Source organism: Orbicella faveolata, unplaced genomic scaffold, assembly GCF_042242905.1.
Source record: "Orbicella faveolata isolate gen_17 unplaced genomic scaffold, um_ofav_v1 contig_13, whole genome shotgun sequence".
Classification (NCBI taxonomy): Eukaryota; Metazoa; Cnidaria; class Anthozoa; order Scleractinia; family Merulinidae; genus Orbicella; species Orbicella faveolata.
Genome location: NW_028301540.1, coordinates 18,504,430 through 18,532,140, shown reverse-complemented (window position 1 = coordinate 18,532,140; position 27,711 = coordinate 18,504,430). Strand labels below are relative to the sequence as shown.

General features: G+C 37.4%; 1 protein-coding gene and 1 pseudogene across 1 annotated transcript in view; one reads left to right on the top strand and one right to left on the bottom strand.

Moving 5' to 3' along the window:
• Window positions 1-27,711, bottom strand: part of LOC110059633 (bifunctional purine biosynthesis protein ATIC-like) — a 199,426-nt gene that overhangs the window by 122,130 nt on the left and 49,585 nt on the right. The window contains exons 5-9 of the mRNA XM_089284933.1: window positions 26,587-26,675; window positions 25,520-25,598; window positions 6,449-6,521; window positions 5,655-5,876; window positions 1,099-1,353 (exon numbers count right to left, since the gene is read on the bottom strand). Of these exons, the coding sequence (XP_089141059.1) occupies window positions 1,099-1,353; window positions 5,655-5,876; window positions 6,449-6,521; window positions 25,520-25,598; window positions 26,587-26,675 (718 nt within the window). The remainder of the gene's footprint in view (window positions 1-1,098; window positions 1,354-5,654; window positions 5,877-6,448; window positions 6,522-25,519; window positions 25,599-26,586; window positions 26,676-27,711) is intronic.
• On the top strand, window positions 9,666-11,353 carry LOC149115441 (zinc finger protein 862-like; annotated as a pseudogene).

The following is a 27,711-nucleotide window of genomic DNA, read 5'->3' as shown; positions in this document are numbered from 1 at the left end:
TTGTTCTCTTTAAAAAAAAACCTCCTGAAGAAGCCAAACCTATGAGAGCATTGGCCTCTGGGTTGAATTCAAGAGGTATTTCCTGGTCCTGATGGGAAGATCAGAGTTGTGCGTGTTAGGACAGACAGAAGGATTACGTTCGGCCAATCACAAAGTTGTGTCCACTGGAATTAAGAGAAGTACAGAAGGAACAGAACACAGTCCGGTTTGAGGGGGACGAAGTTCCCATGAACATTCTTTAACTCTAATGCCGTCCATTGGGACGTCAGAACAAAAGACTCAATTGTGAACTATTCTGTTCGAATGCATGCTTATATTTTTGCCTTCATTACTTAATATTCTATCGGTCATGTCAATCTCAGTTTTTGTTGAGTTGTAATGTAGAATTCAGACTCAAGTATTTTGTTTCATAGCTAAAATAGTAATTCATAAGATTTAGTATCGTCGAAACAATAATTATTGGATTAGCTAAAATTAAAGTAGATACCAAAACAATATGAATCTGGGGCTTAATTATCTCTCTTGCCAAATTGTGAATAAATTTAGCTAGCAAAGAGAGTAAAATAAATGTATTGTGTTACTGATCTTGTACACAATAGCTGCCACACTGCCATCAAGCAAAAAAAGATACCTGTCATACGTGTATACTCTTGAAGTCTAACAAATTATTACTTCTTATTGTGTTTCAAGTAATATATCAAAAACGAAAGACAGTGTTTGACCACATTTCCAAACACTGAGAGGAGAGTTGAAAATATGACGCATAGCAGAGTATTTTTCACGAACTTCGCCGTGTTTGGAAATGTAGTCAAACATTGTCTCGAGTGCTTGATATATCTTCTCAATTGAAACTAAAACTAAGGAGAAAACAGAGAATTAAAACCCTAAAAATCTATGCTAATTAAGACCAGATATACAAATACTGTCACGGTTGTTTAAACTTGATGGATTATTAATGAGTTTGAGAATATGGCATCATTGTAAAGTAAAACTTGTTTAATTCAAATGCAATATTCAAAGATGACTCTATTAAACGTGTGATTTTGGAAAATCATAAAGGATATTGTGCATGTAGTAGGATTGAATGCCAAACCTCACCTCTCTTGAAATAATTTTTGCTGTAGGAAGGTCACAGATGTCAGAAAGTGCCACCCAGTCACCAAATGATGACATCCTATCTGCTCCTCTGGCTCTGGCATAAGCTGTGGCCAACGGTGTCAAACTATCAATCATATCCTCCACCATACAAAGTTTGGCCTCTTCCACAGTAAGTGGAACACCTACAGCTGCCCCAGCAGGACTCACATGTTTAAAGGATGCTGCAGCTGGCAAGTTAAGGGATTGGCGTAACTCCTATCAAATAAATCATCAAAACAAATATTTAACATTAACTCAATTGCTACCTCATACCGTAATTTATTTACTGGTTGTAAATTTTGACTTAAATGCGAGGTTAAACTAAGCTAGAAATGATGGGTTTCCATACAGATATTGGTTTTTGCCGGATTGTAGGTTGTCCCGGGAGGTTGTTGACAACACACAGCAATCAAGGCCGCATTTATACTAAGTTAAAAATACATCAACGGACAGCACAATTTTCGCCGAAAATGCTGCCATCAATACAACTTAAATGCTGTACTATTTAATTTCTTGACATATGCGACATTTTAGGAATTAATATTCAGGACAACTTTTTGCGCTACAATTTATCAATGGGCTTTTATTACGGGAAACGGTTTGACAACTAATACCTTCTTTGCCGTATTTTGGTAAGTAAAGGGGAACACAAACGCTTCATTCTGAATGTTAGCTTTTGATTTGCTGTCGACAGACTTTTTAAGTTCACAATCATACTGATCGGTTTTATTTTGTACTAAAGAAGTTGTACTTCTACTCATTGAGTTCCAATTTTAGTGACCTGTCTTCATCCTACATCCTGATTGGTTGGTAAATACTTATTCAGTACCGTGAAGTCAACTTAAGGTTACTTCAAACCTTCGCAGGAGTCTTCCAGAAAAAAATTCGTATACGCGCTGTTTTCAACAAAACCCCCACAAACTATATATCAACAGAAAGGTTATAAAATGTAGAATTCGATAAAATTATGTTTTGTTTTGGATTTTGCTTTCCAAAAGCGGCAGAGGCCGTCAACTCCAAAATGACCGATTGACGTTCCAGCAAATTAATCGGGTATCAAATGCAATCGTTCATGCAAAATAACTGTGCAGTGTTAATCATAAAGCCTCAATCTCCAAAAACGTGTGAGCATTTTCTTTTATTTCTATTGGTTATCTTTTTACAGATCTGTCAAGTTCGACTATCAAAAAATTCACATAACCTGTTACGTTAAAGGCCGCCACGAGGAAAATATTTAAAATAAAGGAATTCACCGACATGCTTTTGTTCCATATCTATCAGTGAATGTTCTGACCAAATTTCATGGAAAACCGTCAAATATGCATACCCTATTAATTCATTTAAAGAGAAGGGATTCTCTCGAAAAACAAGAAGGAGTTTTCGCCTTCTAAAGATTTATAAACATATCACACCCTCACAGAGATGTGTCAACTTGAAAGCCACAAGTCAATGAAATAACAGAACCCCTAGCATTCACAGTATGCAAACTTGTGCTTCATGGACATTAATTTTCTTGACCAAAAAAAATCAACCAATATAGCCCACAAAGGTTTGAAGTAACCTTAATGAGTTAGCGATCTGTGATTGGCTTATTGTATACTTATTAGTTCATTCCAGATTCTTTTCGTGTGTTCCGGAATAGTTTTAGCCTGTGTTCCCTGTACTCATCAATGTCAAATACAGTAAAACCCCACAATATCTTTGTCATGTTTAGTTGAAACACACACACATAATTAAAATAATATTATCGTGATAATAATTTGCCACAAAACATAAATTCTTGTCAACACTCCCTTTCCCCCCTTAAAACTAAAATTAAAATTAAAATGCATTCACATGTCTCTTCAAGGATGCACAAGAGTGGGAAGGGCAGAATGTGAAAAAGCCTGAAGTGCTTTGACAATTATGATATCATTTGTCAGATACCTTTTAAGTTAAATTTAGTAAGGCCACTTCTATATTAATTTCTTTTACAAAATACTTATGCCAGTGAAAATTGAAGTCAAAAAGTTCCCATTCCACAGCATTTTTATAAGAAAAATAAGAGGAAAACTTGACGGGAGGTTTGAATATTAATGCTCTTTTTATTAGCATCGACAGTTTTCCTCTCATTAAAGTCCTTGGTGGCTTACATAAATGTAATTTTTCTTAACCATTAGAGACTGGGTCAGCTTGATAGGGAGAGACTTGATGTGAGTTGTAGGCAGCAGCATCCACGTGTCATGCCACTAAGACTTCATGGTGCAGGTGATGTGTTTAGCAGAGAAAGGGTGACAAAGGAATTTGTCAACAACAGTATAGTCTTCAGCTATGTTGTTGTCATTCTGTGGGAAACAGAGCTAAGGGGCATTTTCTTTCTAAAGAGTCCATTGTTTTAACAAATTGGAATTTGACATTGCACAGCTCGTTAAGCTGATAAGATTTTCCCTTACACTTTTAGTAAGCTACACAAGCTTTCAGAAACTGTTTATGCTCATAGTATAGTGTTACTTTATGTGTCGGAAAAAGGTGGAATTTCAACTCAGATCAGTTACTAAACAATGTGTAAGGGCATGAACTAAGCTCAATGTGCTACGCAATTCTATAGAAGAAAAAAAACTGTCAGATTTAAGCTTACACAACTTCTGATTGCTGCACAATTGTGTTACAAGCACGTTGCTGGCTTCTCTACCTTCTTCATAGATATCACTTGACCATGAACTGTTTCCCAAACAAACAAATAAATGGCAGCCTGTGAATTTGTACCAGTGAGAACTACACTTTGACATGTATGCATTCCACATTATTATTTATTCAGCATGTAATTTATTAGCAGAGTGCTTTTTGGTGCAGAGTGCATTGTTGGGATGGTTTAGGGGGCTGTCATCTACTAAACCGCTAATGTGTGCGCAAATTACAGTGTACTTGTCTGCTAACAAACTCATAGTAATCAGATTTGACCAAATATATTTATTGAATTATTGATAGAATCCTTTTTTTTGGATTGGCCAAGGCAAAACCACGGCAAACGGGCAAATACTTTAAGTCGGTACTGAAAGGATTTTTTGCAACCACACATTATCGTTATCACTATAACACAAACATGAGCATGCAAGGCGTGCAAGAGTTATTTCTTTTTGTGAAGTGTCGGAGATAGGTGCATTCATGTAGCTGTTTACAGTAATGATTTGGTTAATTTGACAAGTGTTTTTGGTTGTGATGTACAGCAAGAAAGAAACTGGGAATTTATGATGTATATGCGATGTTACATCGGTCATGATAGGATAGCTAAATAGTAAGCCATAAAATGTTTGACTGAACAAACTACAGTAACCTGGCACGTCTCCAGATTAATGTAGATACCATCTTACTTTGTAACAAGCAATTTGATTCGTTCTTTGACACAACCCACACTGTGATTGGTGTGACATGCGCACATGCATAACTCCCTCACTCACCAATCACATAGCCCTTCCAACCCCCCAGAGGAATTTTTGCTCAAAAATACTCCAGTTAATTAGGAGACCTTTACGCATTTCCTACGAGTCAAAAGTTTACTCTTTTTACACAAAACAACACTACTTCACCGACGAAAATAGAAAGAAAGAGAAAAAAACCTCTCTGACACATTGAAAGTCTGATTTACTTAAATTGCACTTTAACTTGATACCACGCAGTCTTCAAAGAACATTTGAGCAGTTTTCATACTTTTTACCTATAAAAATATCAGACTGAAATGAATGTCATCAAATAAAACTATTAAACTGCTACTGCAGAGATGTAAAAACCGTCCAGAAATGAAAGCTTCTTTTTTGTTTAATATCCTGGAAACAATAGCCGATAACTTGTCAGCTCTAATTGAATTTACTCCCTTGTGAAAAACAAGAGTGTCAAATTACCCTTTGTAACTAAAAAATAAAAATATCTTGTTATATTTGCATGCATCAAGAACAAAACAATCATTACCTGCACTTACTATTGTAAACATTAGCATTGTTTCAAATCTAAATAGTCTCGCCTTCTCTAAAACATGTCCTAAGAACTAGAAGCTACAATTCGTGACCTCTAATTGAATTTACTCCTTGTGAAAAACAAAAGTATCAAGTTACCTTTATAACCAAAAATGAAAATATCTCATTCCATTTGCATACTACTGACTCACGAACTGTTTCAAACCTCAAGGCTCATCTCATTCATATCTAAAATCCTCAGCCTAACCCACAGAAAATGTCCAAGTAAACCCCTATATCTGAATACTTCCTCCTCTTTTATAGAAGAATAAATATGGCCATTCTGAACTCTATTGGGATCAAATCTTCTCACATACCATTTACCTTTACATCAAGAAATTTGATTGGCTGTTTATAGTAGATCCAATCTGATTGGTGTGAAATACATCTCTCACTCACTCACTCACTCATCCATTGACCTGTCCATAACATACTCAACATGCCGACTAAGAGGTTTTTTTTACAAAAAAATAACTCAATAAAAATAAGTTGTCTTCTATTTGTAAATTATGTTACTTGCAAACTAACCCTGACAAGTTGCCACGAATTAAAAGCATCACAGAGGTTGATAAACCCTGGGGATCCATTCAGGACATTGACTGGAAGCTTGGGTTCTGTTGTGAAAAGCTGGGCTGGTTTTTGATGAGGATTCATACCATAACGAAGAGGAATGTGTGATACTCCATGACTGTACTGTTTCCTGAAGTAATCTGAAATGGCTTCATCATACTTTGCTGTATGACTGAAGGCCTTAAAGAGAAAAAGATAACTTATTGGCATTGTTGAAGTAACTGAATTCAAATTACAGATAAAACACAGGAAACACTTCTTTTTGTACATGCATGTGTAAAAGAAGCATTCATAGAATGCAGCATAAAACTACTAGTTATTCGCAGTTTTACAACTTGGTCTTTACCCCTGTTTTCACTGCTATGAGACCTTTGAAATCAAAATACTCTTAGCAAATTCTTTAGTAAGATTGAAAGTACAGATTTTCATTTTGCGAAGTACAGATTTTCATTTCGCAAAGTACAGATTTCGTTTCATTTCGTTTTGCAAAGTACCATTTTGCAAAGTACAATAAGCCTGCCGTTCCCGACATTTTTGCCCTGATTGTGGAATCATTTCTCTAGACCAGTATTCTCTTTAAGGTAACTGCTGTTTGACTGAAGGAAGTCTATTGTAAAGAAGGTTGCGTAGCAGTGAAAACAGTGGCTTTTTACTGCAATAGCTTGAGATCAAACAATGAATTTTCTCAAAAGAAATGGACTCTAGCTAGGCTCTTAACCAGAATTACAAACGTAAGAGTTCTTTTTCCTCACCTTCAATGCAAGCATTTTTCTTGTGTCTAGTAAGGTATCATGGTTTGCATTGGAGGTCATTTCATGCACCACTCTGTGGACCAAATGGGACAGTGAGAATTGTAAAAATGTTTGATTATACTGTAGTCTACTGGCCATTGGCTTGTAATTACTGGTGTACTGATACTTGACTGCAATCAAAATCTGATAAAAACCATTAACACATGCAACATACCATGCTTTATCCTTCACTCCATTCTTTGTAATTCATATAGTTAGTAGGTCCTTAATTACATTAAGGGTCCCCAATTAGTAGAGGGGTGTTTCCTTTCAGCTAAATTTTTTTTTTGGCACATGTATGTATGTATGTATGTATGTATGCAATCATGGTTTAATGTGGTAGTAAGTAAATGAAACAAATATTCTATTTGCAGTTTTACTAACCAAAACAATACAGCAAGAAGTGACAAAAGACAGTAGTACACTTCATTATTATCTTTCAGTTACCATGGAGTTGTGATTAGTCAATTTAGTGGGCCATACTCACTGGACAGCCTGCTAAAATTTGAAGCTGTTTTTGTTGTTGAGATGTTTCGTGATTCATCGCCAAGTGATCTCAACTTTCATTTCAAGTAAAATTTAAAAACTTTCTTTCACTTTAAATTGCATATTGAAATGTGTTAACAACTTAACAACGATTTCAAATTGACTCGTTTTGCTTTTGATGTGCGTCTGCTTGAATAAAAATCATTCCAGAACCAGTCAGACACACAGTAAAGATATAACAAAATATCTTACTAACCTTGTCTTCTGGGTCCATACTGTTAGATACAGATCCTCATTTTTCCCTTTTGATCTATGGCCTGTGAGCTTCACACTTGGGCCATAAATCGAAGGAGAAAAAACTCAGTCCATAACTAACAGTACAGACCTTGAACTCGGTTAGTACGAGGTATGTAAAAGTGTAACAGCACTGAGTAACATAACAAGCTAAAAACCCTGTAAGAACAATGATAAGCTAAGAGATCTAGACAAGAAAAAGATCTAAATGTAGCTATACATGTGCTAAATTACCAGTTTAGAGCACCAGACTCTCTCACATTCGGTTCACAAACAGAATCAAAAAGTGGTATTTTATTACATTAGAAACTGTCCTTGGAACTGTCAAAGCAGGAAATTTTGAAATAATTCAAATGAAAAAACTAAACCCTATTCAACTCTAGTTGCACAAGGAAAGGAAAAATTAAAACTATTTTCCCTTAGAAGTGATGTGGAAAACAGAGGCCTGAGAGCATGGCATTTAGAAACAGGCATTAAAACACAACTAATCCTGTATTGGAGGGAGGCATGCCCCCAGAACCCCCTAGCGCAATGAGGCCTTTGGCCCCATATTTGTTCATGGACAGCCACTCAATAAAATTCATATTTCCCTAAACATCCAATGAAAACTGCAATACAGAGCCATTTTAGGCAACAGCAATATATATATATTTACATGTACCATTTTCAACACTGATACTTGGTTATGTTTCAACCTTTAAGGCAAGCACTCAGCCAGCCTTCTCAAAATGGGCCAGCAGCCAGCTCAACAAACCGCCTCCTCTGGGAATTTGACCGTCTCCTTGCCGTCAGAAAATGTGTTATTTTTACTAACAACAAGGAGAAAAGAAAAAAGAAAAAAAAGAAAACAGAAAGAACTTTTAAGCCCGAAAGGAAAGTCCCCAAACATTATTCAAAAGGGTTAAAAGCGCTTGTTTAGCCTGCATATTTACATCCATTATTTTAAACACAAACATTCTGATCTTTCTTCGATCTTCGATAAAGAAAGTGGAAGTATTCATCGCTTCAACAAGACTTCAAATCGAGTCAGCGAGACTTCAAATCAGATAAAGCCATGTCAATTTCACATCAAGCACTGCTCACAGTCAGAAAGTAATTTATCTGGGTTTTACTGTGTCATTTACAGTTGTGTCGTGCAACGGGAGGAGAGTATTTTAAAGCATTAAAAACTTATGGCAGAGAATCGAAAACAAAAACCCGCACCCGGTTCATGGATAACTTCCTACTTTGCCAAAGAGCAAAGGAAGGATGGTAAGTACTTCTTTCAGTAGAATAATACAGCAATCTTTCGCACCGATTTTGCACCTGCTGGTGGTAGCGAATGAATAAATTAGTTGTATAAAATAGAAATGGTTGTTAAAAATGTTAAAATGTACACTATATATCTTAACATAATCAGAGCCATCTTTAACACAAACAGCAAATGGCATCTGGACTTTACAAAAGGCTCAGCGAAGCGTTTATTTTTGTTTTTAGTGTCTCTTTTTTGAAATTAATGCTTTGCTGAATTTTTCACTTGATTAAACTCGTGGGAATTGCAGCGCAACACTGTCTCAGAAAGATTGTTTTGTTTATTTGACCACCCGGATTTGCGTTTCTCTATGGATTTATAAATGAAACTCCGCTTGTTCAAACACTGAAATAATCCTTTAAAACATTAACACAATGTACATAACAAGTTTGGAAAATAAAAAGAGCAACTTCTTGAGACACTCACGTGAAGTCATGAACCAAAGAGTCAAAAATATTGCAAACAAAATTAAACAGCCGTTATAATTTAATTAGAATGAACAGTATTGCATAACATGATATTGACATAACACGTAAAAAGTGGTTTCAAGATATCTGAAAAGGTTTTTATTGTTTCTAAATTCCCAAAACCTTGCAAAAGGTTTCACCAGTAAAAAACAGGTCGGGTCACGTGCACACGACTACAGTCTTCAGTGTAATTTCCCCAACCCTCAAACAATGCATTAAAATGACTGTGAAATAAAGGCCACGCGGCAATACAATAGTTGAGGATTTAGGGCGACCTGGGCGACTCACCTCCTTTGTCAAAAACAAACAAACAAACTTTGTCAAAACAAACCTGTGTCAAAAATTGCGCCTGCATGAATTTGCAAATGACGGCAATCTATGCAATTTACATTCTGGCAACAAATAACTCATTAATAACTGGAAGTAATATATTTCAATGATGATTTTTTTAATCACATTCAATCCATGCTCCGCATTTCACGGCTATTTAATTACTATAAAGACAAGAAAGAAAAAGACACAATTTCAATGAAAATATACATCAATCTGGTCTTAGGCGATGAACAAAGAAGGGATGGCAATAACGTTACTGCAGGTGCTTCCACCACCCAGCAAGTAGAAAGCTGAACAGGCATGGGAGATGATTCACCAGTTTCCACCCCTCATCAGATGCCCTTTAGTTCTACACCAAGTTCATCCACCCAAGCTAAATCAGTGGCCTCACAACCTTCTTGTTCAAGTGAAGTTCTCTTGAGTGCAAAAGAATGTCAAGATCTAATAGGTCAGTTCTTTGGTACTGACAAAGTTGCAGCTATTACACATAGCACAGCACAGCACAGCTATTACACATGTCCTTCCAAACTGTGCAGTAGCTTAAGAGAGGAAGAGATAGCAAGACTTTAGCAACAGAAGAAGAAGTACATTCATACTTGGCACCAAGAGAAGGAAAATTGGTGGCTTTGTTTTGTAGAGAGTGAAGGGATTTTCTACCTATTATGCAAGAAGCATGCACTAAAAACAGTGTAAAATAAAGAAGAATCAGCCTTCACTCAAACAGCAAGTATGAGATTAAAGTATGACGCCCTTAAGGTACATTGTGATTCTGATCGGCATCATAAAGCAGTCAGTCAAGAGCTCTTACAGCACATGTCTGTATTCCACAAAGAAGTGGTGGAAAGAAAAGAAATTGCCAAAGACATCTTGGAGAGAGCTTTTTCAGTTGCTTACTTTCTGGCAAAGGAGCACTTTGCAAACAGAAAGTTTCTCAACTTGATCAAATTTGCTGTGGATTCCCTTGACATGAATCAACTCAAGTACTTCAGCCACAGGTCTGAAGGATCAATCCGAGAAATCTTCCTCATCTTGGGAGAAACAATCAAGGAAGAAATAGTTACCAGTGTACAGAAGGTCCAAAGTTATGGACTCATGGTGGATGAGGTAACCGACATCTCCGTCCAATGTCAAATGCTTACATTCATCCAGTTTGTAAGCCCTGTCACATCTGTCGCATTTTCAAGCGCTAATGCTGATGCCCTGACATTCCTTATCAAGGATGAGTTGGTACAGCAGTGTGGTTTAAGTCTTAAAAATCTGAAAGGCCTCGCAACAGATGGGGCTGCAGTGATGATTGGCAAAAAGAATGGTGTAGCAGCACAGCTTAAAGAGCTAAACCCAGTCATTATCAATGTTCACTGTATTTGTCACAAATTGGCCTTAGCTTGCACTGATACTAACAAGGAGATTGCCTACATCAAGTGAGTGGAGGACACACTGCGTCAACTCTGGACATATTTTGAGAACTCACCAAAACGTCTAGCAGTTCTGTTGAAGATGCAAATTAACATCAAGAAATGCAGCTTACAGCTAAGAGAGAAGAGTAAACAGATCCTTGTAACGAGGATGAAGAAGGCTTGTTCCACAACGTGGCTGAGTTTTGACAAGTCTGTTGCTGCCCTGTATCAAGAATACAAGGCTGTCCTTCATACCCTTCAAGTTTTGGATGAAGGCGGCTGTGCTACAGCTCATGGCCTGCTCAAGAGGCTGAAAAAGGGAAAATTTGTTGGAGTGCTCTTCATTTTGAAAGATGTCCTGCCAGTCCTGTCCAATCTGTCAAAGGCATTTCAAGGTGGATCAGCGGCCTTCTCTCAAATTGTTCCCCTGATTAATGAAACCAAAGCCAGTCTTGAGGAGCTACTGGAAACCAACTCTCCATTGCAGAAGTTTTTAGCTGCTCTTGATTCATATACCAACATCTGCGAAGATCTCAAGGTGTCTACTGCACAGCAACAACAGCTGCACCGCTTACAGGAGCAATATATCCCAGTATGATTGCAAATGTTGAAGCTCGATTTGCTAGCAGTTCTCCTCTACTTACAGCACTCAAGATTTTTGACCCTTTGGCTGTGCCAGAAAGCAGTGAGTTGGGTTTCAATGTCTATGGGAACAGGGAGATTTCTACTCTTGCTCAGCACTTTTACCAGGGTGATGATGATACTTCCCAGAAGACCAAAAGTAGCAAACTACTTGCAGAGTGGCATCAAATAAAATTTAACATCAATGACAACATCAAGCCCAGCATTCCCATTGAAATCAAGACGGGAAAAAGCAGTACCACCAACACACAGTGGTTTCTGAGTCAGCTTATGAAAGCAAAGTCCGAGTATCAATCCTTTTTTGGAGAGCTCCTCCTCATAGCAGAAGCTGCAATCACCCTGCCAGTGAGCAATGCATGGCCTGAAAGAGGTGCAAGTGCTCTCAAAATTGTAAAGAACCAATGTAGAAGTCGTCTCCAAAATGGCATGCTTGAGGCAATGCTTCATGTAAAGATCAATGGGCCAGCATTGGGCAGTCCAAAGATGGCGTTTCTTGTGACACGAGCAGTTCAGTCATGGCTGGACAAAAAGAATAGAAAGAAGCTCCCAAGCAGGCAAGGTCCACTTCACACTGCCACAGAAGCTCCTCTTCCTGTAAACAATCCAAAGGAGGTAGCTGATGCTTCTGTCCAGACAGATATGGTTGAGGAAAATACCATTCAAGAAATTGAGCATGAAGTTGAGGAAGTGTCAACTCTGTTAGACATCTCACCTGTACTGCCAGACAGTGATGATTATGACAGTGCATTTGAATGTGACACTGATTTCTAGAAAGCTCAGATATAATTTGATGACAATTATTGTTTTTGAAATTTGGAAGCTTTATAACATGATAAGTTATGTAACCTAATTAGCTATGACAGCCAATGTACATATTATAGTTATTGATATACAAACTATAGCCTGTTATTAGTATATGAAGTATTTACCATTGTTCCTGAACAGCTTATAGGTTAATTTCTATAATTATTGACAGTACAATATCAATCACATTAACTCAGAAGGCAGTCAAAGCTTAAATCTTTGCCATCTTATCTTGACAAACCTGGAATAATTTGTATCTTTTGACATGTTATTGCAAATGATAGTAAATCAAGTTGGTTAAAATGAGATACAATTCTCACCCTTCAGGTCCCCCAGATTGCACCAAATCACACCATTGAACATCTAAATTTCAAAAACTTCCCTGGGGGGGGGGGGGGGAGGTGCCCCGGACCCCCCTACATGCTTGCGCCCTATGGACGCTCTAAAGGTTGCCTTTGGCAACCAAACCGCCTCTAACTTTAATATAACCTCCTCCTCAGAAACATTTTGAGAAGGCTGACTGAGCACTTGCTTCTGTTGTATATTGATGGCAATTACTATTTTGAATTGTTCCAGTTAAGTTTAAACTTCATTTTTCATCATTATAGACATCAGTCTAGGTTATTTTCAATCACTTTAGGTTATTTTAGTCATAAACCTGGGTTATTTTAGGTCATTTTCGAGATCAGTCAAAGTCATGTTAGGTCATTGTAGGTCATTCCTTGTTCTATCAACTGCGAGATTTCTAGTTTCTATTTCTTGTTTCAGCTGGTGATGACTGACAAGTGACAAAAGAATTGACATAAGCATGCGTTGTGTGCTTCAATTGGAGTTTCTGCTAAGTTTAATTTACCATGCGATCAACTTGAAACAATCAGTACGTGACTGAATGAAGCGTTGTGCCATCAATTTGTCGCTCACAGATATAATTTCAAGGGGGTCTTTGTTTTTGAGGTCTTCATTTTTTAAGGGGGTCTTTGTTTTCTAGGGGGTCTTTGTTTATAAGGTCTTCGTTTTCTAGGGGGTCTTTGGTCTTTGGTCTTCGGTCTTTGTTTTCTAGACACCCATGCATCTCATCTGATCACCAAAGTTAAGCCCTTTTTGGCAGGGTTAGTAAATGGATGGGTGTCCCACTAAAAATACTGTTTCATAAGATTTCTTGTGATTTCTTTTTTCCTTCCTTTTTCGAAGCTAATATCAGTGACTGCAAAACTCCTGGCTCTTGCGTGAGCTGTTGGTCTTTAATAATGAAGGCATCCAATTCATACCCAGGCAGACTTGTCATTCCACCAGCTTGGTGACTTGGTTGGATGGGGTTAACTGTTTGCAATTAATAGGTTGTAAAATCCATCCTCAATAAGAGTGAGTGTTGTCTTCTTCCTCATATCAATGCATTTGTTTAAAAGTCTTCATCCGAGCCAAGTGGCCCATCAGGCCAGAGCTTATCCCGCTTTCAGTAGCATGAAGTGACTAGGAGTATTTCCCCTCCCCTGGATGGGATGCTAGTCCATCGCAGGGCTACCCCCCAGCATTAAATTCACCGGTACCCATTTATACACCTGGATGGAGAGAGGCACTGTGAGAGTTAAGTGTCTTGCCCAAAAACACAACACAATGTCCCCAGCTAGGACTCAAACCTGGACAGCTTGCTCCAGGTTGGAGTGTTCTAACCATGAGGCCACGCCCCTCCCCTGCATTTGTTTAAATCATTTTAATTTGCCATATCCATATTTATTTACAATACCATAAGCTAAATGTAGCAGTATGCAGTGTTCACATTCTCCTCAATTCTTCTGTCTCTTTCTCGTCTAATAATTTCAATACATGTAAAAGTTTTAGTCAATAGGAAATTCCTACAGTTCATCAATTTTGTGATTCTCAATGTCCTCTTATTCAGCAGCCAAGTCAGTCACATTAGGAAAATGCTCTATTATAATTAATTTCATGTGGATTATTTATGCCGTCAGATATTGAGTACTTGCATCAGAAATGCAATTAACAAATGACAAACATTGCCAATAAAAAAAAAACACTTGGCAGGGAAATCATTCCACCTTCTACATATACTTCTCAAATAATTGACTTTTTATATGACTTCTGTGCACAAGGAACTGTGAAAGCCTCATAGTTGGTCGATTCACTAAAAAGTTAACAGGAAGCAGAGGAATGGAGGAAGGAGTGAAAAAGTGAATCTTGCCTTTCCCCCTCCCAATATCCACACCTTTTCAACTTAAATCGAAGGTACTTTTAAGCCAACTTGTGAATTGACCACACTTCTTCAAAAGGATCAAATTTTAGAACAAAGAGCTGCTCAAAGAAATATGCCACAAGAGTACCTACACGTGGAGGTCATAAGTCTGAAAACTTCAACAGCTGACGCCGCTCTTATAAACATGAAGCACCCAAGAGTGTAAACATAAACTGGATTATACTTCAGAACAGTTGTCTGAATATAACTGTTTACAAAATAACTGAGATACTATGTGCACTCTAATTGGTTAATAGAGTTGCCAAACTTTTTTATTTTTTTATTGCAATATCTTACATTACATTACATACAAAAATTACCTACTACAGTGGAACCTCGATTTAACGAACCTCTATTTAATGAAGTCCTCGATATAACGAACGATATTCAATGTCCCGGCCAAAGTTACAGTAAAATGTATGGAATAGAACCTCGATATAACGAACCTCAATATAACGAATTCTTCGATATAACGAACATAATCTGGAAGCCCAAACGTAAAATCTACCTCGATATAATGAATTACAATGTCAACACGCGACAAAAGATAAACGCTGAAATGATCAACAGTCAACATATCCTTGTAATCCTTATGGTAAAGAGACAGTAACCTTTCAGTCAATGGCTTATTATGTCATAGACATCGGCACTAGTATTTCGACATCAGTTAACTTCTGCTCTATCTTCTTTGTCTCTTATTAGTCCTATTGACTTCTTCACTTTCGATGGCTTCTTGTGATAAAACGAATACGTAGCCGTTTCCTTGTTTACATAGACAATTTTCTGTACTGAACCTCTATGTTGCAACATTTTTAAATCGCTACTCTGAAAGTGTCGTTCTTTTGTAAACAAAAGCTGCGCGTCTACTCAAAAGTGAAAATAATTGATACTGATAGCCACCATGCTAAATGAATTGCATCTCAAAACGCGGCACTTCTGGGTGACGAAAATTACATTAAATTGGGTGACAGAAGTCACCTGTGTTACGAATCAATCATTAACTATGACCTCGATATAACGAACATTTTGGTCGTTTCCCCTCAAATTCGTTATATCAAGGTTTTCGATATAACGAACCCTCGATTTAACAAACAAATTTGGCTGGTCCCCAGCAACTTCGGTAAATCGAGGTTTCACTGTACTTACAATGTCAACGTAACTTACAATTTAACGATAATAACAAAACTTACAATACTAACATTATTTACGATTTTTTTAATAACTTACATTACAATAATATCTTACATTACAATTTGTTAATATCTTTCATGTAACTGAGGGGTTAGCTACAATAGGAGGCTTTCTCACATATTAATTTGTGACTTGGATTTATGTTTCGCAATTTTAATTTTGTCTGTCAACATCGCTAAGAAAGCATTGAAATAAAACTCTTCTTCTTTTCTTGGGGCAGTATATAAATAATATTTGGCTATAATAATGCAGAGGTTTAAGCCAAGATGACGAGCGAAGTTATCTGTCACACCATGTATTATTTCATTTTTATCGAGAGTGATCCTATCCCCGTTTTTGGAGCTCCACCAATTAGTAAAGAGAGACCAAAAATGCTGAGCTTCAGAACAGGTAACAAAAAGGTGGGTTAATGTTTGTCTTTCTCCACAGAGGCGACATTTATCATGTTCCTTGATTGAATCTCTAAAAAGTGTCGAATTTCTGGGTAGAATGTGATGAATTATTTTGTATTGGAAAATGGCGAGTCTAGTGTCTTTTGTAACATTAAAGGGAAGGCTATAAATGAGTTGTATTGTATGTTCTTTTAGACTGGCTTCTTTCATCCTTCGTTCAGCTGTAGGCGTAGCGAATTTACTCATAACAAAGAATTTAGTTGCTGATCTGTAAGAGAGTTTATCTAAAGATATCTTATCCTTCTCAGAACGTTTTTCCAAGGGTTCAGTAACATTTCCTTTGAGAATATTGATCCATTTTTGAGGGACTGCGTGGCATAGACCGAAATAGTTTAAGAAGTTTGTGTTAATTTTGAACATGCTACAGAATTCCTCAAAAGTTAGGAATCTGTTACCTTGAAAAAAGTCTTCAATTTTAGTTAATCCAGCATCGTGCCATTTTTTGTAATAAATGGAATATCCTTCTATCTTTATGTGATGATTGTTCCAAACTATTTCATTTAGTACCTGCTTTTTGGTATTAGGAGTACTGCAGTTAATTTTTTGCCAGGCGTACAGAGCTTCTTTGTAGAAATCAATCGGTATATCAACTTTAAGTAGCTTTAAGTCAAAATTACACTGCAGAAGAAACAGACCACCAACTGGTTGTAGATAGGAAAGAGGGATATGACTCCAGCTTGCGGTTCCATTGCTCTCACTTAATCTTCTTACCCAAACAGCTTTAAGCGCTTCATTGATTATTTGAAAATCCGGCATGTCTAGCCTTCCCTACTCTTTTGGCCCTATCATTGTTCTGTATTTAATTTTAGCTTTCTTATTCCATACAAATTGCGTAATTGCTTGATTTACCATGGCGATGAATTTTGTTGGAAAAGTTAGGACAGATGTATTATAAATGAGTTTGGAAATCACTAAGGATTTTAGAATCGTTATGTGACCATAAAGTGTGAGGTTTCTAGGATACCACAAGTTAAGCAGGCTTTTCATTTTGATTAGTTTCTGTTCAAAATTCTTATTGTAAACAATTTCATCATTATACGAGAAATTAATTCCCAGTGTGAGTATAGAGTTAGCTGGCCAAGCAATTCCCAGGGGTTTTGCTGTGTTTTTGCGGCTTGCGCCTAACCACATTCCTTCAGTTTTACTTTTATTTATTTCTAGGCCAGAACATTCTTGAAAGTTTGACAAAAGTTTGAATAAATTTGTTGCAGATTTCGTGTCAGAAACAAAGGCAGTTGTATCATCAGCATACTGGGATAATTTAAATTCTTTGTCATGAATTTTTATTCTTTGATGGTGTTGTCCTTTCTAATGGCGTTAGCTAAAATTTCCGCGCATAGAACAAAGAGAGAGCCTGAGAGCGGACAACCTTGATGGACACCCCTTTCCAGTTTGAAAAACTCAGATGCGAATCCATTGTTAATAAAACAGCTGGAGCAATCGGTGTAAAAAGTTCTAATCCACTTTTGAATGCATGGGCCAAAGTTAAAAACTTGCAGCGCCCTGAAGAGGAAGTTCCAATCCACCGTATCAAATGCTCTTTTAAAATCAATAAAAATGGCCAAACCAGGTATACTTTCTAGTTCTGTTACCTTCATGATGTCTGTGATTAGCCTTATATTTTGACCGATGTACCGGCCTTTGACACATCCGGTTTGGTCTTCATTGACAATGATTGGAAGAACACTTGAAATCCTGTGTGCTATAACTTTGGTAGCGATTTTGTAATCAACATTGAGTAAGCTTAAGGGTCTCCAGTTTCCAAGGAATGACTTGTCTTTCCTTTTTTTTGGTATCACCTTGATAATGCCCTGTTTTTGCGTTATGTTCAGTTGTCCATGTTCATATGCGTAGTTGAGACTTTGTACCATTTCTTCTCCTTGCAAAGACCAGAACCGCAAATAAAATTCTACAGAAAGGCCATCTGTTCCTGGGGTTTTATTTTTGGAACACTGTTTTAATATGAGAAAGCACTCCTCGTTGAGAAGTGGACGCTCAAGTTCCTCTTGTTGAGTTGCATCAAGTTTAGCAATATTTGAATTTTCAAAGAATAGTTCATAATTTGAGTCGTTACCGTGCGCCACAGTATATAGGTTTTTATAGAACATTTTTCCTTGTTCTAAGATTGTTTTAGGATCGTTGATCTCCTTATCGTCCTTTGTTTTAAGCTTTGAAATGTGAGATTTACAATGTTGTCTTTTTTCCATATTCAGAAAATATTTAGTGTTTTTTTCGCCATTTTCATGCCAACGTGTTCTGCTTCTTATTGTAGCACCTTTTGTTCTGTATTCAGCTATCACATTATATTCTGCTCTGAGACAGTAAAATTTTGATATGTTTTCTTTTGTTCTGTCAGTCTTAAGCTGGTTCATCAAATGATCAATTTGTTGTTGGAGGTGCTTTTCAGTATTGCGGCATTCCCTGTTTTTTCGTTTTGTATATTGAACACAGAAACCTCTCACCTCCATTTTAATCATGTCCCAGTATAGGCCTTTGTCATCCAAATAATCGTGTTTTGTTTTGAACTTCGGTATCTTACTCGATAGATCCTGTACAAACCTTTCATCACTTAAAAGAGAGTTATTTATCTTCCAAAAACCTGGACCTCGTTGAACATACTCTTCTGATTGCAGGTGAAGAGTTATTGCAGAATGATCTGATATTGTTGAGGTGACAATTCCAGAATCTGTCGCAAGCGCTGACAATTCTTTTGAAACCAGCCAATAATCTAGCCTGCATCGCACTTTCAACGAGTTATTGCGCCATGTGTATTGTGATGTTCTGGGGTGTTGTGATCTCCACACATCTTGGAGGTCAAAATTCGTGCACAAGTTTTTGATTTTGCTAATTACTGTCTTTTTTCTCTCAGTTGAAGTTCCGCCAATTTTATCCAAAGATGCTAAAGCGCAATTGAAATCGCCTCCTAGAACAATTTGCATATCAGCGTGCCTCCTGAGACTGTCACTGAGCTTTGAGAAGAATGTAATTTGACTGTTATTGTCATTTGAGCTGTAAATGTTACAAAACAAAAATGTAGACTCAAATATGGAAGCTTCTAGTAGTAAGTATCTCCCGTTTTTGTCAGCTTCAGAGCTCCCTATGCGTACATCCAGTCTGGGGTTAAAGAGAATTGCAACACCTTTTGAATGACTTGTTCCGTGACTGTAAATGATGTTCCCTCCCCATTCAGATTTCCATATCGCTTCAACATTTTGTGTTGAGTAAGTTTCTTGTAGGAATATTACATCAAATTTATAATTATGAAGCCCCCTAAACAACTGTTTTCTTTTTCGTGCTTGGTTTAAACCTCTGGCATTAAGTGAGCAAAAAGATGCTTTAAACGGGGTTGTCATATTCAAATATTAGTAAATTGGTTTGAATAAAACTGGAGAATTTTTGTGGTGATGACAAAGCCACCGGTGTAACTAGCATTAGAATTTGGGTGTATAAATTATTATAAAATCTTCTGTAGTTGGCTGTAAGAAGGAATCTTTTAAACGTAATTGGGTACTCATTCTTGATATGTAAACGAAAATCGACACTGAAAAATAAAACCAACCTAAACACAAATAAATGAAAAGGTGCCAGCATAAATTTATCGAATTTGCACAGTTAAAGCCACGAAAATTTAGGAAATTCTAGGGCAAAGCAATCAACGACGGCAAAGTTAGAATCTGGCACTTTTGACTACTTTACTAACAATTAGCAAAGGAGGCAAGGGAGTCTCAAGTATGCATATGACCTAAATGTAAACAACTCCCTTGAAAATGTAACAGCTTACCATGCAAGATGGATTCCCGAAGCTGTCTTGTGATTTAAATAAGATCAGATAGCGATTTTACGAAGACAAAACTTTTGCATAGAAAGGAAACTTCTCAGTTTCAGGTCCACGGTAAATTTGACCATTAATTACAAGTCTGTCCACGTTGAACGAGGCTGAAGCCTTTTCCCTATTGGCCTTTCTTAGCACTGGTAGTAGCGCCTTCCTCATTTCATCTATTTCCTTGGGATAGTCATCTGCGACACCGATCTTTAACTCAGGGTCGATATTCTTCACGTGATTAAATATACGGCCCTTATCTTTGTAAAAACTCAGAGTTGCCAAACTTATGTTCTATTGTACCGGTAAACACACAGAAAAGTGGTTACGTCACTGTTCCCGTAATGGCGAAAGAGAGCACCAAAAATTTCTCCAACTTTGACCTAATGCCAGCCTTTGGTCAGGAAAAAATTAAAATCAAAATAAACCAAAATCTAAACCAATGAACGAAAACAATAGTGCAGAGGGATAAGGGTCCAGCAATGCTAGAAGAGATGATTTGCCATGGTCGAAAGCAAAGATCTTAAGAGGGAATGTCCACTAACATATCGCCAGGTGTGGCACATGATGAAAAATCAAAATTTTTCATATTCCTCCCAGAGATAGCATAGAGATGTAGTGGGATTTTTTTTCTTGAAACGTTTTTTTAACCCACCAAAAAATCACAAATTCGTTACGGTCCCACGTCTGCTCAAAAACACGTAAAATTTAGTGACTCATACTTGATCATAAGCTTCGCTCTGTTCACTCCGCATCACAATAACACTCCAATTTGAGCCTAGAAATGTATTGTTGAGTGGTTTACAAGTCTTTTGAGGCCAATTATACTTCTGTGTGTTAATTTTCAAGTTCGCAACAAGCTGCTTAAAAGCACTAAAATTTGATTCCTCAAAATTCTTAATTTTGCACACTTTTTCAATCGCCAAATTTGCTACCCGGTAAAACACCAAAACACCTAAAATTCTGACATTTTGAAAGATGAAATGTTAGAGTAAAACCTGGTATAAAAATTACTTTCAGGCTTTTCATCAGCTCTGAGCACTGACCCTCTCAAAATCATGATGATCACAACACCAACCTGCTAGAAACGAAAACAATAAGCAAGTGCCAGTGACGAGATTATCAAAAGCAACGTGAAAATGTCTTCTTGCATTTGATTTGCTCGGTGTTTGGATTTTGTTTAGCTCACCTTCTGTAAGATATTGCATTCAATTGTTAAGTACTGGTATGTGTATTCAGAATCCTACATGATAACCATTGCGATGGGTGGAGTTCGGCAAAGTACATCATCTTCTTATTGACATTCAATCAATGACTCCAAGATAATCCACCAAATTCCTATTCCTTCTTCTTAAACAGCAATCCATAAAAGTAGGGAAGCCTTCCAGCATCAGTCCCTTGCTTGCTAAAGCAAAATACTTATGTGCTGTTCTCCTCGCTCATACTGCATGCTGAAATGTAAATATGGCATCCAATGTCGACTTAATTTGTCTGTCACGCAATGGTTTCTTGATAGGATTTCGTCATGCATTGCTAAAAATGGATAAAAGAATAATGAATCCGTTCGAAATTCTTTGTTAGCCGTTTGAATGGCTGGCATCGCCTGTTCAAAATTTTTCGCTCGCCATTCGAATGGCTGGTGTCACCCGTTTGAATTTTTCCTGCACCATTTGAACGGCTGGCATCATCCATTTGAAAATTTTCCAGTGCTGTTCGAACGTTTACAGCATCCGTTCAAAATTTTTCCGTGGCCGTTCGAATGGTATTTAAAACTGTTTTGAAGGGATGGAACATCCGTTTCTCATCTGTTCATTAGCTGTTCGCCAGCCGTTCATTTTGACCGTTTAATGGATATCCCCTAGTGACATTTTCGCGTAAGAGGTCACATATGTGGTGAATTGTCTACAGGAATATGAGAATTGAACTAAGGCCTTGCTCAGACAACTCCAAACCAAACATATTATTGCTTTTTTATATTCATCCCCATAAGCCTACACCTGTATTTCCTCAGAAACCTTGAATGACTGTAGCATTCTTGTCTGAAGCTGGGGTGGTTACTGGTATATTTAAGGTTGATCATGTCAGGGATGCAGCCTCCTCAGCAGCCATGAATGCAGGGGTTTCCCTGACAGACATTCTTAATCTAGCTGACTGGTCTCAGGACTCAAGTCTCAGGTCTCAGTTGGCAAAGGTTCATGAGGGCTCTTCAAACTTACAAATTATTTTATTATGAGACGACTATTCTGAAGTTTAATAACAGATTATGCAAGGGTCGCTATGCGGCTAAGGTACAATATGAATTACATAGAGATAAAGGAGGCAAGATTGACCATGGTCCAACCCTTCCCATATTTTCCAGGCTCATGAACCTTAGGTCTTGGTTTTAATGTTGTTCTTCTCCTTGTTGTTTAGGTGTGGTATAAATGACGAGTTGGTCTGGTCAGCCAGGACTACTGGGACCTACATCCTCACATTATTGTTATTTGGACTTTTCCTCTAATGTTCACAGTTTCAGAGTGAAATAGAGTGGTGTTTCCTTGTTACTTCGTTGACAATCTTATGCAAACGGCAAGAGATAATGAGAAGCTCAGACTGCAAAGAAGAGAGCACTGTCGTAATTAAGTGCACTACATTTCCAGTTCACAAAAGAGAATGAAATGTAAAATCTCTTGAGAGTGAAAGCATCCCAAACCCTGGCGAGATTCTAGGATGTACATGAAACAAAGAGGATGATACAATGGAGCTGCCTGCAAAGTTCTTTCCACTTTCCACCAAAACAGCCAGTGACTAAGCGTACTATCCTCAGTTACTTAGGAACTGTGTATGACCCAAGCGGGATAATCTCCCCCACAATGGCTGAGGGAAAGAACATCCATCAAGAAGCCCATGATGAAAAGAAGGGCTGAAACGCAGAAGTCTCCACTCATTTGAGGAGCCAATGGCTCAAGTAGACAAAGCAACTTAAAGATGGGTACCTAAAAGTGTTGCCACATGTACCTCTATTAGAGAGATGGATGCAGTCAATTTACATTTTTTTCACAGACACGAACATCCTAGCATGCTCTGCAATGGCTGTTGCCATTGTAGAACATGAGACAGGTGTGGCCAAAGGGATTTTAACAACAAAGACATGAATATCAAAGAGAAATACTTCCATAGCCAGACTGGAGATTGTGAGTGATCATATGGCAGCGAACATGGCAAAGAACCTTTGCACTACTTTCCAGTGATGGTCCATCAAGTCTATCACCATTTGGATTGACAGCATATGGTAGCATTATATTAGATAACCAATCCTAGGAAGGGATGGAAACTGTTTGTGGCTAATAGAGTGAAGAAGATAACAGAGACCACTGAACCAGTCAACACCACTTGGAAGTACTGCCCATAAGATGTGAATCTTGCAGACCTTGGAAATAGAGGGGTAACCATTATGAAGATTGGTCCAGATGGGTTCTTGGATGAGAGGCTGTGACCACAGCAGCCAAGGCTAAACAACACCAAATGCACAGATAATGGGTGTAAGGCCACCCAAGAAACAGTCCTTTGCTCACAAGAGCTCAAGTTGGACAAGTGGGATGCATTGCTGGAGAGAAGTGCCTACTGGCAGACCATAAGAGTAACAGCATGGGTGTTAAGGTTCATCAGTGACTGCAAAGTGGAAAGAAACAATTTAAAGAAAATATCAGATCCATTAGTAACCAAGGGAATCAGTACTGCGATAAACTGCTTGGTGAAGCTAGTTCAGAAGGCAGACAAACCATGTCTACAGACACCAGGATGGAAGTTAATGAATGATGAACATACATGAGTTCATAAGTGTGAAGACAGAACTAAAGGATACAGATCCACCCACAACTCTTACATATAACATGCTATCAAAATGTACGAGTTAATCAAAAGGCTTTTGACGCCAACTCCTGATGTTTGAAAAGTACATTTTTTGAGTAGTACATTTGACGAGTGGTCAAAAAGATTTTCAGGAGTTTATATGTTGTGTGACACAACATAAATATTACAAGAATCATTCATTGACAAATAATCATTAACCTTAATCAGGTGGAGGACTTGAGCTGTTTTGATTTTTACTACTGATAAAGCAAAGAAGTCTAACAAAAAAGTAAATGTGTTATGTACACAGCACTTTATAGGCAAATAACTATAATCAAATTAATTTCTATCAAATAAGACAAAATCCACTTTTTATCTTACGTCCTTTGCCTTAGAATTACCCTAGCAAGCCAAGGGCTATTCTGATATCTATGTTTCTATCCTTAGGACTTGAGTTGTTACAAACATCTTCATTCTTTCATTGTACTAAAAAGACCCTAAATCAGAGGAAAGAAATCACTCAAACAAGAGCAGAACCCAAACTGACCAAAATGGCAAATCGCTTAGGTTTTAGAACTCCAAACCACATGCTTTGTCAGATGACTTTTACAAGTACACCCATTCTCCTGATGTCAGCAGAAAGTGAGAAAGAAAAAAAACCCACCCAGCATCAAAAATATCCATAAATAGATAACAAGGCAGTAAGACAGGTCATTAATTTTGGTGAGCAGAAAACATCTGCCATTTAACTGCACTAGTCGATTGCTGTAAGATAGCTGTGCAAATCATTTTAGCCCAAAGGTCATTGATCAATCAATCAGTGGCTTACAGCTAACTGTGAATTTTAAAATGTTTTTCTTCATTAACAATTCATCACTTGCAGGTTCACAAAGTGGCTAAGATTTCAGCCGGGTAATCTGGAGGTGGTGGATTTAAAGTTCACAAGTTTGAATCCTGGTGTACTCCGAGCTACATGTACTACAGATGGTTTGCGTTTATAAAGGTATGCAAAAATAACAATGCTCAACCACACAAGTAATGTAATTAAAAATTAGAAAAAAATGAGATGGTACGGAAATTTGAAATAATTCCTGGAAGAAAAAATTACTTGTTGAGTGGGAAGCCCTGGCACATGACTTTTGGCAACAGTTCGGTATATTTATCGATGGATTGAATTTAACACCCACCTTTGTTGTATCCCAGATGGCCCTCAATTTGGGAGTACTTGTTCAACTTAAAATGTGAAAGACCAGTTCATCACTTTGGCAACCATTCTGTTCACAGTGGTTGGGCAAAATGTCACCCTTCTCGCAAAATTTCCTGGTCAATGGGGTTACCACCAAGAAAAAGTTTACAACCCATCAACTGACAACTGATATTTTTGACAGGAGAAGCAGAGTAGTTAAAGGATCTCAGTCACAGCATTTTGAGTTAGTTTGGCCACATGCGAAATTGGCTTTAAATTGAAGGAAACCTGAAAATAATAATTTACTAAAATAGATAAAAACCAAAGAGAAAGCAGCAATCCATAAAGGAACAAGGTGGAGAAGACTGACACGGATTACAAATGACGAACTTGAAAAACTAAAGCTAAACTTTTCGAGATACAGCAAACGTGAAGTAGCTCCTTTAAAGTATAGCAAGATCACGTCTATAACCAGCAGACCATTGGATCTCAAGTCTGATGTGGTAGACCTGTGACCACAACAAGGTCACCTTCCCCAGGATTGTGTCAATAGCATAATTCACCAATTAAATGGTCTTTATTTCTGTTACCTTTCATAATCAGAAGGATCACAGATTACAGTGACACGTGCATGGTTCTTAGCTGCAGCTCTCAAAAGGGTAACACCACCTGATACAAAAGAAATAACAAAAAAGCAGTTAAAGTAGCATTTTGTGCAAGTCTGTTAAAAAAGAAGTCAGTTCTGTATAATTATGTGTATTCAACTCTATGCAATGACACCAAAACCCAGAAGGTAAAAGTTGTTCATCATGCATTGTAAAAAAGAAGGGAAAGGGGGTGTGTTGCACAACAATTGTGTCTGTATGGGGCTCAAATTATTGCTATTGTTGTAAAGCATCTTCATCTGATTTGAAGGAAAACACATGGCCTTAGTGGGTGATATTGAGAAAATGTATCTAAATTTGTCAAATTGCATGAAAAGGATTGCTCAAAGTTATTAAGAGAGTACACGAAAGCTATGCAAGGAAAATGTTGGAAGAGGGGGTTAAGAGGGAATGAGAAATGAAGAAGCCCCTCTGCTTTCATGGAAGTATAAAGAGAACTTCATCATCTTTGAATTGTCTGAGCTGGCAAAAAGCAAATGGTTTGACTGTTACAAAACAGATCATTGCTTTCTGCAAGTAGTAACAGTTACATTTATGTATGACCTCCTTGGGAATAAAATACTTGTCAGCATGAGGGTCTTGTACTAAGAGTTGTCTCTAAGCAAAGTCAGAGGGGAGGGAGGGGGTTAAATTAAAATTAATTGCTGATCACACATATAATTATTGTGTTAATGCAAATACGCAGGGGTATTGTGCAGTAATGTACTTTGTAAGTGAGGGTTCAGTACAGTTGGCATTATGTTATTAACTTGTAAAATCAAAGTTTTTACTCAGAGAGATAGCATTGGCATTACACACCGTCCATTCAAAATCTATGATTTGGTCCCAGAAAAAAAAGGAGAGGCTGACAGGAGAAGAATAATTAATGAATGGGCTAAAATAAAGCAGGGCAGAACTTCGTGCATCTAGAAAGAGTATCAGGTTTGGTGGAGACCAGTGCATGGGACAGTTAAAGCAACTGGCAAAAAATGTTAGGATCACATCTTAATTACCAATGTCAATTTCTTCGACAGCATCTGCCACAGTGCAGTCTTCTTTGGCGATAGTTTTCACAAAAGGATACAAATTACACACTACAAGTCTGCGACACAAGGAGAAATAAATTGTTTGTTAATAAACATTTCTTTAAAAAATATAGCCAGAAAATGGAATTTCCCTACAAACTTGACCCAATTGACCTTTTTTGAGACAAACTAGCACTACAAAATGTAGGTCATATCATTCAAGACATTGCAAAATTTGGAATTGGGGTATTTTAAGCACCAACATTTATAATTGAAGGTTTTCATGCAAAAAGGGCGTATGTAGCATTTTGGGTCGATTTTTTTTTTTGCAGGATTGAGCTAATTTATGGCAGACTGACTTGTTTTGACATGAAAAGCATTGTTGTGTAATTGTTTTTGTTGATTTGCGCTTTGTTTTCAAGAAATAACGTATGCAAAAAACTCAGTTTTCCAAGGGTATCTTTTGGAGATCTTTTGTTGATCTTTTGTTGAGCGAAAAACAAAAGAAACCTTTGTTTTGCTACACGATGAAGTCACTGAAGCATGGTATTTGCTGCTAGTTTTATTATTTATATAATTATGCAATTCTTTTACTGTTGCTTCGTTAGCACAAGCAGATAAGGCGCTGAACAGCCCGCATCCGAGTTTGTTTTGTCGTAACACCAGTTCGATACGAGGTTGGTCAATTTTTTTTTTCCGGTCTATTTCTCTACTTCTTTCAAAAATCAAAACATCTATTTAAAAAAAATTGTGCTGTCGAAGCTGCTAAACATAACCGTTTAAGTTCGCGCTGCATCAAAATCCACCTTCGAAGGATTCGCTCCAAAAGATGCCGCTCGGAAAACTGAGTTTTTTTGCATATGTTATTTCTCGAAAACGAAGTGCAAATCAACACAAACAATTATGCAACGATGCTTGTCATGTCAAAACAAGTCAGTCTGCCAAAAATTAGCTCAATCCTACAAAAAATAAAAATCGACCCAAAATGCTACATACGCCCTTTTTGCACGAAAGCCTTCAATTGAAGGGCTTGGTGCAAAACCATGGTAAGTGATGATTTTGTATGAATTTTCTTTTTTCTCACAAGTTCCTGAATTTTTGCATGTGGTTTTC